Below are 15,377 nucleotides of genomic sequence, written 5' to 3'. Positions count from 1 at the left end.
TTAAATCTCTTTTTCTTTCCCATGCCCATACTACCTCTTCTTCTTATGTCTCCTGCTCTACTTGTTTCTCCTTACTTTGAGGAATCATTGTTCTCTTAAGCTGTGACATAACCTATGTCAGAATTTTGCACTAAATCCTTCACTTCACAGGTATTCCATCACTTAATTTTCTATTTGTTTAACTTTTACTTCACTAATCTTCTGTTCTACTTCCCACCTTTGTGATCTTATTTTTTGTATTGTTAAATTTTCCTAATCTGGGTGCCTTTGCCTGTATTTCTCTTCAAATATCTTTGCAACTGCTTTTTTTGTATGATTTGTGTGACTTTCTCCTTTGCATAAATATTGCATCATATCAGATATCTCTTTCTTACCTACCCCATGTTTCTTTTTTATACCTTTCAAAAATCTCTAGGTTTTGTTCTTTACAGTGCAATGAAAAAGTATTTGCCCCTTCCTGATTTTTTATTTTCTTTTGCATGTTTGTCACACTTAAATGTTTCAGATCATCAAACAAATTTAAATATTAGACAAAGATAACCCAAGTAAACACAAAATGCAGTTTCTAAGTGATGATTTTATTTATTAAGGGAAAAAAAACCTATCCAAACCTACATGGTCCTATGTGAAAAGTAATTAGCCCCCCCCCTTATTAAATCATGAAGTAACTGTGGTTAATCACATTTTTGGAAAAGCTGAGTTCAATTTCACTAGCCACACCCAGACCTGATTACTGCCAGACCTGCTACTCAAATAGTACCTGCCAGACAAAGTGAAGCTCCCAAAAAGGAAGACATCATGCCGCGATCTAAAGAAATTCTGGAACAGATGAGAAACAAAGTAATTAACATCTATCAGTTTTGGAAAAGGTTACAAAGCCATTTCTAAAGTTTTGGGACTCCAGCAAACCACAGGGAGAGCCATTATCCACAAATGGAGAAAACATGGAACAGTGGTGAACCTTCCCAGGAGGGGCTGGCCTACAAAAATTACCCAAAGAGTGCAGCGATGACTCATGCGAGAGGTCAGAAAAGAACCCAGAACAACATCTAGAGAACTGCAGGCCTCACTTGCCTCAGTTAAGGTCAGTGTTCATGACTCAACCATAAGAAAGAGACTGGGCAAAAATGGCATGCATGGCAGAGTTCCAAGGCGAAAACCACTGTTGACCAAAAAGAACATAAAGGCTCGTCTCACTTTTGCCAAAAAACATTTTGATGATCCCCAAGACTTTTGGGAAAATATTATGTGGACTGATGAAACAAAAGTTGCACTTTTTGGGAGGTGTGCATCCCGTTACATCTTGTGTAAAAGTAACACAGCATTTCAGAAAAAGAACATTGTGCTAACAGTCAAACATGGTGGTGGTAGTATGATGGTCTGTGGCTGCTTTTTTACTTCTGGACATGGATGACTTCCTGTGATTGATGGAACCATGAATTCTGCTCTCTACCAAAAAATCCTGAAGGAGAATGTCTGGCCATCAGTTCGTGACCTCAAGCTGAAGTGCACTTGGGTTCTGCAGCAGGAAAATGATCCAATACCCACCAGCAAGTCCACCTCTGAATGGCTTAGAAAAAAACAAAATTAAGGTTTTGGAGTGGCCTACTCAAAGTCTGGACTTGAATTCAATTGAAATGCTGTGGCATGACCTTAAAAATGCGGTTCATGCTCGGAAACACTCCACTATGGCTGAATTAAAACAATTCTGCAAAGAAGAGTGGGCCAAAATTCCTCAAAAGCGATGTGAAAGACTCATTGCCAGTTATCACAAATGCTTGATTGCAGTTGTTGCTGCTAAGGGTGGCACAACCAGTTATTAGATTTAGGGGGCAATTACTTTTTCACATAGGGCCATGTAGGTTTCGATAGTTTTTTCCTTAATAAATAAATACATCATTTAAAAACTACATTTTATGTTTACTTGGGTTATCTTTGTCTAATATTTAAATTTGTTTGATGATCTGAAACATTTAAGTGTGACAAATATGCAAAAAATAAGAAATCACGAAGGGGGCAAATACTTTTCCATTGCACTCTATATTTTTACATTTTCTCAGCCACTCCCTTTCCAAATGGCACAAAGTTTCCCAGTCTATATAATGTTTTCATGGATCTATTATATTAATGAACACAAATTTGCATTTGAAGCTTTTTACAGTTTTTCTTTTGCAAGTATTTTTCATTCCTCTAATTTCTGTCATAATCATTTTGAATATCTTCTATCTGGAAATTCTGGGCTTCTGGCATAATAGAAACAATATATAATTTCTTTCTTATTCTCAATAGTCCACTCTATCATCCTTATGGCTCTTTTTTGTCCTGTCAGTTGTTGTGGGTTTTGTGTACTACTACTTCCATCCACAACTAGGGGGGGTCCTCCCCTTAAGCCTGGCCTAATCCCGCTGTATGAATGTTTCTGTGTCTTATTAATTCTATACTCTCATTTTTTCCAGTATGGCACCAGTATGCATATTCAGACTGGGCACTTTATTAACCTAGGACTTGTGTACCCAGCTATCTTTTTTATTTTGAACCTACGTCTGTCCATGATATAGTTTATATAAAATACAGTGTATATATCAGTGTTGTCTTGCTGAGATTTTGTAAAAAAGTTGTGTTGCTTCTACTGCTACTACTGGAACTGTCTGGGTACCTGACTGCTTCTTTTTTAATTTCTCCAAGGCTTTTAGGTTTCTAATACCATGACAGGAATGGACCCCATTCTTAGCTCAAAGTATGATTAAAGTTCTTGAAATTAGTATTGTTTCAGTCTTTGATGTTACTATAAGTGCTCTACGCAACACCCGCAATGTGCCCAGTAATGACTCCTGCAGTTCATATGGAGTTGCATGTATTGGTAACATATCTTAAGTATGATTGCAAGTACCTTTTTATAACACTCATTCTTCCTACTACTACTGGGTATCTTTTTTCCACACTGCCCCCATTTCTGCCTGCAAATCGTAGTATTGTATGACTTTGTGTCTCTCTATATGTAACACACTGTAGTAACTGGATGTAGCAATTTCAATGATCAATGCTACTTTTGTCTTCTTTTCATGGACTACTATATCTGGTTTTATTGCATCTATTTTTAGAACGGTAGGTAATAGGTGATCCCATGTGATATAACTTCATAATTTTCTATAATGCCTTCTGTCTCACATTTCCAGTGTTTTTCAACTACTTGAATATTATAATGTTTGTACAATCCCCAATGCAAAAGTCTTGCCACATTATTATGTCTTTCAGTATACAGTCCTTCTTCTATTAGTACATTACAACCAGCAGCAAGATGCATGACTGTTTCCAATTCTGTTTTACAAAACCTACATTTATCTGTTTCCCCACATGCTCAATGGACTTTGTAAAACAGAATGTAAGTAGTCCACTGTCTAGTGGAGCTAATATCAACCTTTCGTCTTTTGGTTTACATTCACCTCTCCTTAACCATTCCTGTGTTTGATCCTGATCAACATGAGGCTGTTCCAAGAGTTTTCTATACTTGCAACTATTTTTATACATTTTCCACATTTCTTGCCTTCTCATCTGATCCTTCACCTTATATTCTTTCTTTTGTTTTTTGGCACATTCAGTTGCTGCCTGATTTTTATCTACTTCTGGTTTGATTTCCATTCCTGCTTGACACTAATATGCTTCTGCTAAACTGACCAGGGACGCCATCTTAGACCTATTCTCCTCATGTTTTAAAAGTTTCACTACATTTGGATCTTGTGAGGTCAGCAGATATGTATGTAGTCCTATGACTGCAGATCTGTAAATGGAATCATTTCAAGGAGGCCCATACCTCCTTCAGAATGTGGAATATATAATCTTGGTATACACTGATTTTTATAAATCATTTGATAAGCATGAAGCATCCTTCTTGTTTTCCTGTCCAACTGATCCAACACCTTTTTGGGAACAGTCAGTCACTCTGAAACTGTGAATTAGGACAGGAAGAGCAAATTGGTTTATAGCTTGGACTTTGTTCCTAGATATCATAGCTGTTTTCAGGATTAATTTTAGTCTTCTAAAATATTCCTTACTCAGTTTTATTCACATTTGTTCATGTTTTATTGTTGATCCTTCATCATTTCCCAAATGTTTATACACTTCCCTTTGCACAAGTTATTTTATATCACATTCCTGTCCCAAACTGATGTTTTCTTGGCATTACAGTTTTCCTGCTTTAAAGGTTGCGTTTGCACATTTATCAAGACCAAATGACATTCTTATATCATTTGAAAAAGTTTTGACCACTTGCAATTGTGTTTTCAGCTCCTCTTTTAATGAACTATACAGTTTTATATCATCAACAAAAAGAAGGTGAAAAGTCTTTACACTTTGTTGTTTTCTGGAAGCCAAATTGTAGCCATGACATAATCTTTTAAGTAGACTGCTTAATGCGTTAAGGGCAAGACAAAAGAGCAGCGATGACAAAGAATCACCCTGGAATATCTCCCTTTGAATTTTTATACCTGGGATAATAATTTGTCCTTTATCATGGCTTAACTGCAAAGTGTTTTGCCACTGTTTCATACTCACTGTAATATAATCGATCAGTGTAGGGTGTAGCTTATACATTTTTAAGCACTCTTTTATCCATGAATGTGGTATACTGTCAAATGCTTTTTTGTAATCTATCCATGTCATACTTAGATTTTTCCCCTTTTTACACTTCTCCATTATGACCTTATTTAACAACAAATGGTCCTTTGTTCTGTATGACTTTCTTTTGTTGCTCTTTTGCTCTGTTGCCATGATTGAGTTTTTTTATAAATGACTTTAAACTCAATAGGCATCAGTTCCAGTGTATAGTTTATACATTGTCAAAAGGCAAGTTAGTGGTCTATAGTTTTTAGGATAACTTGCAGGTTCATTCTTTAGTAGGAGTATTGTTTTTCCTGTTGTTAACCAGGTTGATGACTGTTTGGGGTGTGCATATAAATAGTTCTTACTCATAGCTAAATCTTTATGTAAAGATATTAATACTTTTAGCCAGAAGTTAGGTAATGCATCTGGGCCTGGGGTTTTCCAATTAGGAGATTTTCTTATAGGTTGGTACTAGGCTATCAGCCCTAGGGCCTATACGAGCCTAGCCATAGCAATTCCCTGGCTATTTCTTCCCACAATATTTACTTTACTTTCTTAACTTTGTTTCAGTCTCTCTGCCCATTATGTCATCTCACTTCATATTCTGTACATTTGAACTTCATATTTTTTCTTTTATTTCTTCTATTCATTCAAAATATTTGTTATATTACATAGGATCTTCATCGATATTTCTCCAAAATGTATCTATTTCTTCTTTTTTTTGGTGGTGTTTCAATTCCTTTTGCCTTGTTTCCCAATTCCCTATAAAACCTTTTTCAGTCATCAATAAATTGCTTATTGTATATTTTCCTTTATATTTATCTGCATATCTAAGTTTTTCAGTCTGTTCTGATATTTTTAGTTTATTATTTGCAATAGTGCACAGTAAATCCTGACTTTCTACACTAAATCCTTCTCTTCACAGGTATTCTATAACTTCAACTTCTATTTTGTTAACTTCTGCTTTACTAATCTTCTGTTCTACAGTCCTTCTTTCTGATCTTATTTTTTGTATTGTAAAATGTTCCATATCTCAATGCCTTTGCCTGTATTTTTCTTCAAATCTCTTTGGGGCTGTTTTTTTGTATTGATTAATTTGGCTTTCTCCTTTACATAAATATTACACTGTATCAGATCTCTCTTTCTTTCCCATGTCAATATTCCTTTTTCTACATCTTTCAAAAATCTCTAGATTTTATTCTTTATATGTATATATCTTTATATTTTGACACTTCCTCAGTCGCTTATTTTTCCAAATGGTTCAAAGTTTCTTGGTTTATATAATGTTTTTCAAAAATCTGCTAAATTAACGAACACAAATTTTCATTTGAAGCTTCTGACAGGTTTTCTTGTGCAAGTATTTTTCCTGTTTAGAAAAGCAGATGTTGGACAAGTGGTATATAATAGAACTGTTTTAGTGAATTTGATAAATATGCACAGTTTTAACATTTTGGTACTGATTTCTCACAATCAAGTTTTGAAACACACCGAGGCACTCCAGATCATTGGATGCAAAGGATGAATTCATGTGTAACTACTGACAGTACTCAACGCAAGAAGCTTATGATCCAACAAACATTTAAGTACACAATGATCTCAGCCAACACCAGTAATATTTTAATGCTTGTGTGGTTTAGAATATCACCATCGATAGTGTAATTATTTGTAGATAATTAAATGATAAAAAAATATTTTTTTTCTGTTTTTCTAGAAAAGGACACACGCCATTGGGAAATTGAGGAATCCAAAAGACTTAAAGATGAATCTCGAGCTCACCTTGTGCCAAAATCTTCTGCCCTTGGTGTAGAAGTCACAGCATATGCCCTGCTCCATACCTTGTTGCTCAAAGATATTATCTATGCCAACTCTATAGTTAAATGGCTAACTGAACAGAAGAACTATGGAGGAGGTTTCTATTCAACACAGGTAAATGGGTTTTATAATGGGTCATTAAGTTATATCCAGGGCAATGAACAGGTGTGTTGCTCATGAGCTATATAAGGTGTGCTATGCAAACTGTAGCAGGTTGTCTCCTGAGTCTAGATGGTACTTGTGCCTACAATCTTGCCCTAAGCATATCAGCTGAAGAACAGTCAGCACAACATTTATTTCAGATAAACATATCCACCAAGGTTGGCAGTTCTGTTTTTAATTATAAACATTCTTTCTAAGTTTTATTTAATTTAGATACTAATTGTTCAACAATCATTACTGGGAACAGGATTTGAGTCACTGAATGTATACAGAAGCTATGGTTCCTTTTTAGTTCTTAGAGATCCCAGTCATCTAAGCTTCCTACCCCTGTACCTCTCCTTAGGATAAGGTAGCCTGTTGGTTTATAATTCCTTGTGCATTTTAAAGCTCTACCTTCTACTTAGTTGAACTGCTACAACTGTGAACCAGCACTTAAAATAAGTAATTCACCTGTCAATCAAGGAGTAAGGCTTGAAAGTTCCCCCAGAGCAGGTTGCAGACATCAATACTCTTTATCCTTTAGGTTCCTTCTTTAATCCTGTATCCAAAACATATATATGGTTTAAAGATCATGCCAAAAAATGTAGTTTCCAGTAATTCAGCATAACTGTTTATTTTTATGTTTGACATTTGTTTATTGGGAAAGCCCATCTGGGCTGGACTTATCCATTTTTGTTGGAGGCACAGGCAGAAAAGCTTCACGTAAATCAAAAATAAACATAACAGTTTACCATAGAAGTCAACATAACTGAATTAACAGTTTACACTAGTATTGGACATAAATCAATTATACATACTTGAAAAATTAGGAATAATTAGTACATCATGATATACATTTGGTAGTTGGATGCAATAAAGAAAACAGGTTTGCAGTACTAAGAAATGTTATGCGATATGAATAAGAAATGCTAGGTAAGACAAATAGACTTTATAAAAATAGGGGGAAATTTGAGCTAGAACTTAACTAAGTAGGAATAGAATTGTAGGAGAGCTAGAACTTAACTAAGTAGGAGTGGAATGGTAGGAGAGCTAGAACTTAAATAAGGAGGAATGGAATGGTAGGAGAGCTAAAATGTAACTAAGTAGGAGTGGAATGGTAGGAGAGCTAGAACTTAAATAAGGAGGAGTGGAATAGTAGGAGAGCTAGAACTTAAGTAAGGAGCAGTGGAATTCTAGGAGAGCTAGAAGTTAAATAAGGAGGAGTGGAATGGTAGGAGAGCTAGAACTTAAACACATAGGAATGGAATGGTAGGAGAAGTCTGCAGTGAATTGAAGATATTATTTGCACAGAGAAGTAAGTAGGAAGATATGGTCGGTAAGTAGATTATAAGTGAGGGTTAGTCTAGTTAAAGGGTGGTCTTTTAATAAGGTAAAGATACAGGTATTATTGCTAAGGAGTTCAACCTGGATTAGTACAGGAACAGTCACAAGATTTGGATAGGAATCCCTTTAGTGAGTTTTTAAATGTAAGCAGGACAAGGTTAGATCTTGTGGAAAGTGGTAAGGAATACCAGATTGTGCTACATAGTAGGAGTAAAGGCTTTGATGAGAATCTTGGCTGGGTTTCTGAAGTGACAGGTGTTGTGTATCATCTGATCAGAGAGCTCTTTTGGAGGATAACTATAGAGGATGGTGCTCAGGGCTGGACAGGCTTTTGGTTTATGAGTGGTATTGTGGGTTGTTACAAGCTGAGAGTAGGTTAGCTGATTTAAACATTCAAACCACTTAAGAGACTGAAGAGTGGTACAGTGGGGGTGTAATGCAATACACTATTAGTAGTAGTAGCAGTTTTGTTCATGAATGTCTTAAGTTAGGATGCGAGCTACAATTCCTGTGGTAGATGGCTTGATTCCCTCAGCCCTCATTTGCCTACTCAGTAACCTTGAGTAAGTCACTTAACCAGACACTGTTCCCATATTGCCCCTGGAAAGGGACTATGTGTTCACTGGGCCTACCTGCTTAGAAATATATATTATTGTTATTGTTATTAAATTACTATCATTATCATCATCATCATCATCATCATCATCATCATTATCATCATCACCATTAGTTTCAGTTTGAAGTAGTAGATAGAATCACTGTTAAACAACCTAGGGTAGATTCCATGGTAACTTAAGGTAAAAACTTGAGTAGACTCAATGGTTGTGAAAGTTATTTGTATTTTGATTCCTGTAGCTTGCAAATCTGTAAAGTGTAGTCTAGAAGTGCAAAGAGAGGGAGAGGTATGTAGATGAAGGAAGGGGCTACAGAGAGAAGGAGAGGAGATGGAAAGGTTATGAGTTAATTGATGAAATAAGTAGAGTGGAGGAGAAAACTAGGAGGTGGTGTTTAATTAAAGTATAAATGTAGATGTAGTGGGGGATGGATGGGAATTGGGGGTAGGCAGAGTAACAGACTGGGGTCCACCCAGAAAAGGAGGGCAAGAAATTCCAAAGCAACAGAAACAGTCATGTAAGAATACTGCAAAATCTGTAAATGTTGACACAACTGCAGTCATCGTAATGAGAGAGAAAAAAATAGGAATGGTGGAAAAAGAAAGTTTAAGGTATTGTTGGTAAAGTAGTTTATAGTAGAACTGATTTAAAATATAGGTGTTATAATTTTATTATAGTAAGAGGAAGAATTGTGGTAACATAAAAAGAGCAATATATAAGTAGTATTAAATAAGGATTGTAAATCAATTTTAAACTGTAAGTGGTAATGGTTTGTATAAAGGTTGCAGGTATTGAGATATAGAGTCTAACTCAATCCCTCCAGTACAGCTCTTTTGAGTGTGTACCTTTAACTCTCAGTGGGTGTGGCTATCACCTTACAGTTCTAACAAATACTCATTGACAGAGATCAAATATCAGTGCAGTTGTGTTTGTCATCATGTATGCTTCAAGATAAAACATTCTGATACCTTGTATGTAGCACGGTTTTGGAATTATTAATGCAGATATGAACAAGATATATTTCTGTCATGTCTTATTGCTCATGTTTAATTATCATCACTCATTATTCCATAACATGCAATAATGTTTATATCTCTCATGCTTACATTTCAGTGTCTTTGTGTTTTGTGTTATCAAATAATTGAAGAAAGTTGTTTTTTGAGAAGGACCTTAATAAATCTGATTTAGTGAGGGAAGATGGTACACATAGTGGTTTGCACAGTTCCGTATTAGTAAGGATAAGATCCAGAGCATTTGGACCACAGAAGGATGAATGGCTAATTAATAACAATAGGGTGTTAGCATTTATAATGACAAGGACACATTGGGCATATTGACCTTTAATGGTGTAGGTCAGCCAGTTTATTGATAGATAGTTGAAGCTGCCCAATATAAAGGCATTGGAATTAATTAGGATTTTGGTTGGTGAATTAAGTTAGCTGTCTTTGTCAGCAAGGGCTTATTGGGTGTTCCTGTTATTAACTATGAAGTGGTAATTAATCTTGTTTAACTTTTTTGGGCATCTAGAAATTAAAATTTGGCATCCAAAGAAATTATTCATGAGGTGATCATATATTTCATAAGTACTGATATTGAACCCTCCCCCCCAAAATAATACTAGTAGATCATTAGATATGGTAGGTGCTAAACCCAGAAACTGAGAGGTGCTTTGAAATGATGTCTCTAACTACAGATATATAAATGTGTTCAAGTTGCAGGATGGCCTTAAGTTCAAGATACTTTTTTTATGATTCCTGGAAAATCGTAGAGCCACCTTAAATTGTTCCAAAGTAGACTGAATTATAATGGAATGCCAAACAGAGGGCACACTGGCAGCACCAAAGACTTTAGCCAGAATGAAAAATTTCTAGGAAGACAGGTGCAGAACATCCATAGTGAAGCATGAATGCTTGCTAGCCATTTTTTACCCAAGATGACACATATGGGATTTCTCTAGTTACATATCTATCTATTATAGCCAATTATCTTGTCAGTGAACCTTCAATTAATTCTGGGTGATCACAAAATAAAACTCAAGACCAGTGTCTTTCCTGCCTTGGACATATGCACAGCATAATCAGTCATATTCTTTTTCTTCTTCTTCTTCATGTAGTTCCAAGATGGCTGCACACTGATCACAGCTTAATTTCACCCCTTACAATGAGAAATGAGAAAATGAGAGATAGGGGCAGTAATTCTATCAGATTTAATAAATTCAGTTACTAGGTGGTAAGTATGCTGCCTGGATGCCAGCAAAGAAGAAACTTAGACAGCCTAAAAGAAAATCAGCTAGGAAAGTTGAAGAAAAAACACTGACTGGGAAGAAACTGCAGCTGATTTGCAAAAAGATCCAGCCTTGATGTAATATATGGCTTCCAGTAATCTAAACAAAAAATAAATCAAATGTGCTCAGAGCTGTTTAAATAAATGAAACATTGAAGGAGTTTATCAACTCAGAACACAAAATGCTGAAAAATGAAAGAAACTTTAAACAGACATTCAGAACAATGATAAGACCATAAAAAATAGAGGCTGAAATGAAAGAAAAAGCATGCCAAGTATGAGACTGCTCAAGAAGAGCTGTTTCACAAAATGATAGAGATAGAGGACAGAGCATATAGGGAAACCCTGCAATTTTCTGCTCTACCAGAGAAACTGGAAGGCACCAACTGTATTAATTTCATGAAAGCACAGATAAGCAACTGGACTGGTATTCCACAGCAGGATTTTTTTAATTGAAAGGGCATATCATGTGTATGCAGGCCATAGAAAAGCAGCCAATACCTCTATTCATAAAGAAAAATCATATCAACAGAAAGAGTTGATTCTGACAAAGTTGTGGCAGAAGGGCAAAGTATTTAAAACTGGAGACAGTACAGTGCTTGTGGAAAATGATTATTCAGTGTACACTCTGGAGAAGAAAAGCTAATTCATCCCAGCAATCAGAGTTTTAATTGTTTTATCCAACTGTCTTCAGAATATTTTTTCTGGAGGAACAAAATAATTTTTTGATGCAGAACAAGCTGTGGAGGAAATACAAAAGTTTGTCCAACAAAAAGTAAGCCAACACACAAAAGAGGACTCTGATTTTCATTATTTTGATAATAATGCTCATATAGACACTTTGCCAGTGAAACATTTTTCATTGTTTGAAAGGAAAATGCTTGAGAGACAGAAAAACACACACAGGAATCAACTGGAAGATTTAGAAGTTCCTTGGACTTGAACTGTAGGATGGGGATCGGCAATGGAGATGAACATGAAAGAGACCAACAACACTAAAATTATTTGAATAGATGTGAGGTTATAAAGCATCAGTCATATTTGTGAAATATGGCCTTGCAAGATAAAAGGAAATATTGGACTTTTGTTGACTTTGTTAAACTTGCGGGGGACTGAAAAGGATATGCCCCACTTCATGCCATTAATGTTTGGAAGGACTCTGAAAAGAAAGGAAAAAGAAAAAAAAGACTGTAAGTAAAACAATTTTTGTTCTTAACAGTATTTGTATGGAACATTTCATGATATAAATTACACGTTATATAGTAAGGAATTGTCTGTTACTGATGCATGTGACAGAGAAACAAAAGTAAACAAGTGCCTTTTTTTCTTATGTTTTAGTAGAAAGGCTGGACAAAAGCATATTTAATTTAATATGCTTTGATCATGGGTTGTTGAGGTAGGAGATGGGCTATAAAACAACACAGATTATAATAAAAACAGACTTCATCTGTTTTCTCTTATGTATGTGTAGGTAAATGTCTGTATTAAGGCTCTGGTTTAGTCTAATAACAACTTTTTGTGAAAGTAGGTAAATGAGAGAACACTAAATGTAATGAAAAGTTTCTTTTGGCAAATAAATGTTCAGTTTGAAAAGTCTGCAGTTGATAGCAAATGTACATTTTATTCTTAACTTTAAGATTAAAAGTTAATTTATTTTGAAAACATAAAAGATGTTTTCACATCTGGAAGGGGAATAGAGATAAGACAAGAACAGATAGGAATTAGTGTAAGAGGGAGGATAGGCTGTAACATGTGTCTTAGCATGAATACCCTTACTTGTAGGTTAGATTTTGCCTGGGTGTACAGCTGCTGATTTGAAACAATTGTTCTTATTAGGAGGGTTAAACTTCATTATTTGAGGATGTACATAGTTTTGTGTGTGTGTGGTTTTTTTTCAGTTAGTATGTTGTGGGTGTGTTCTGGGGTTTTTTTTTTATGGTTTCCATTAAAACAAAAAGTCTTGTAAAATGTGACATGGGTTCAAATGGAGATGACAAGAAATAACTGTACAAAAGATCAATCTGCCAAGCATTAGTGGATGCATGTAAAATTAATGCAGGAAGTAAACATTTAAAACAGCTGTTATATAGAACAGATGAGAATAATAACTTCTTATAATGGCTACACTAAACATATTATTTTGAAATAGGAATGGCCTCACAGGTATAAACAAAAAGGAAATAGCACTGAATTATATTAAGAAATGCAGAGTGCAAATAGGAATGCTACTGGGGATGCACTTGAAAAGAAATGAGCATGTAGAATTGATAAATAAAGGATTTCTGGAGGGATATTAATCAGAGTAAAAGGAAAACAGAAAATACTTATACTGATTGTTACAGGAACTCCAATAGTGATAGAAGAGGAAAATGAGATAATAATGGTATATTTGTAGTACTACGGGGCTACTGGCAAACAAGGAAGATTGCACTGGCATGTAGCTATATTCCTCCTTTAACTGCTATTATGGACCTTTAGAAATTTTTGGGAGAAATTAATTTTCTGCAGGGAATATTATTTATAGGTGGAGACTGGAATTTGATTTGCGAAAGTGAGGCTGTATCTGGGGGACCTAGAAGGGAACAGATAATAAAAGAGGGAAGATTTCTGCAGTAATTTATGAAAATATCTGGCATGGAAGATGTGAATTCAGTGGTAGGAGCTCTGAAAGAATTTATACATTATTGCCTGAGGTGCAATAACTGGGACAGACTAGACAGAAATTATATTTTACAGGAACATGTGCATTTAATTGAAAGCTTCAACACACATTCTGTAACTATTTCAAATCATGCACCAATAATAACTAAAACAAAAATACAGGACAATGAAGTATAAAAAAGACACTGGCACTTCCCCACCTACCTGTTAAAAAGAGAGGAATTTAAGGAATGGGTAGTAGAAGTTATTCAGGATTTATTAGGGAAGGTAGAAATTTCTTCAGAAGTCATAGCTAGTGAGTGGGATAAAATGAAAGTGGAATTTAAGAATAGGGTAGAAATAAAATTAAAAGACATATAGTTAAGAAGTGACAGGAATTATTTAGAAGGGCTGAGAAAGGTAGAAATAAAGGTTAAGAAGTGACAGGAATTATTTAGAAGGGCTGAGAAAGGTTAAAGTAATGTAGAATAAGGGGAATCTGCAAGAACAAGATTAGATGTGCAATTGCAGAATGCTAAAGAGAAAATAAAGGAATATTTGGATAGTGTGAATGAGTTTAGAAAGATTGCTGTTAAGCAACTGTTTTTTTGATAATAACTCCAGAGCATTAAAACTTTTAGCACAACAACTTAGACAACAGAAATTGGAAAGTGTTGTTATCAAACTTACAGAGCCTATAAAGAAAATAACCAGATAACCTGTACAGGTATTAGAGATAGATAGGGAATTGTATAAATAAGAGAAATGTGAAAATAAAGAAAGCAGAATTGGAAATATTTATCAAAGACTTAAGTATGCCAAAGTTATAGGTAGATGAGGCTAAGCAACTAACAGTTAAGATAGGAGGAGATGAAATAAAATTGGTGATGTGCAATCACTGTGCAGGAAAGTCTCCAGGAATAGATGGCATTGCTGTGGAAATTTGAAAACCAGGATGGACAAAAGTGCAAAACATCTAGAAGGTTTTTCTTAACAGTACTTTAAAAAGAAGGGAAGCAATATCGTCCTGGGAGAAAGCTGTGGTGGCTGTAATACCTGAAAAGGGTAAAGACCCATCAGGCCCAGCTTCATATTCACCCATTTTAATGTGTATAATAGCTAAAAGGATGCCCTACTTTTCACTGTTGCAGTATTCCTTACTAATAGGATATCATGCCAAGGATAGCCAGATGTCCAGCCAACATACCAAAGCCTTAGCTCTTTCCAGTTGCTATATGTCAGACATATGTCCTACATCTAAGGTTTAGGATGCATAAGTGAAGTCTGTGGATTTAATCATCAGAACTGAATTGCTCCAGGAGAAGCGGAGCAACCCAAGAGGAAAAGCAAGTATACATGCATCCATAAAGGGAAGAAGAAATACCCATCAGCCAGAATGATAGAGGGACAGAATCCTGCAACACTGAGAAGCAGGACATTTGCTATTATGGTAAGATCCTGCACAATTATATTATGTCCTTTCTTATCCTTGTTACAATATTCTTTAATAAAGTGAGAGTACAAATGGTACTGGAAAGGTTGGGAGGAGGAAGCCACAAAAGAGACCTCCAATAAATCATGCATGATGTCTCCTGCAAAACAGCGGTGACCCTAGAAATCTCATACATCTTGTAGTGTTTAGTAAAGGTGTGCATAGAAACTCAGGCAGCAGCTTCCAAAATGTATCTGCTATCCAGACCCTTGGAAAAAGCACCAGAGGAGGTCATTTCCCTTCTACACTGATCGCAAACAGAATAAGAAAGCTACTTACCATGAAGAGAATAGGATAAAAATGGCCTTAGAAATTCTAGAGGATTTGCTTAGAAAAAGCTAAACCTAGTTTTTTTATAATGAAGACAATCAAAAAGTTACTCAGATTTCCTTCTATCCTTAGTATTATCCAGGTAATATCTGAACTGTCTATGCAGATCCATGGGATGACGA

The 15,377-nt window shown here is 35.4% G+C and overlaps 1 protein-coding gene across 2 annotated transcripts in view; it reads left to right on the top strand.

Annotated features, from left to right (window-relative positions):
* C4B (complement C4B (Chido blood group)) overlaps positions 1-15,377 on the top strand; it is an 876,141-nt gene that overhangs the window by 657,758 nt on the left and 203,006 nt on the right. For both annotated transcript variants that reach the window (XM_044083184.1, XM_044083183.1), the window contains exon 29: positions 6,311-6,525. In XM_044083184.1, the coding sequence (XP_043939119.1) occupies positions 6,311-6,525 (215 nt within the window). The remainder of the gene's footprint in view (positions 1-6,310; positions 6,526-15,377) is intronic.

This window comes from Protopterus annectens, chromosome 9.part0 (assembly GCF_019279795.1).
Source record: "Protopterus annectens isolate FY-2018-M chromosome 9.part0, PAN1.0, whole genome shotgun sequence".
Lineage (NCBI taxonomy): Eukaryota > Metazoa > Chordata > Ceratodontiformes > Protopteridae > Protopterus > Protopterus annectens.
Note: the sequence above shows the minus strand (reverse complement) of the source record. Positions and strands in the feature narration are given on the sequence as shown.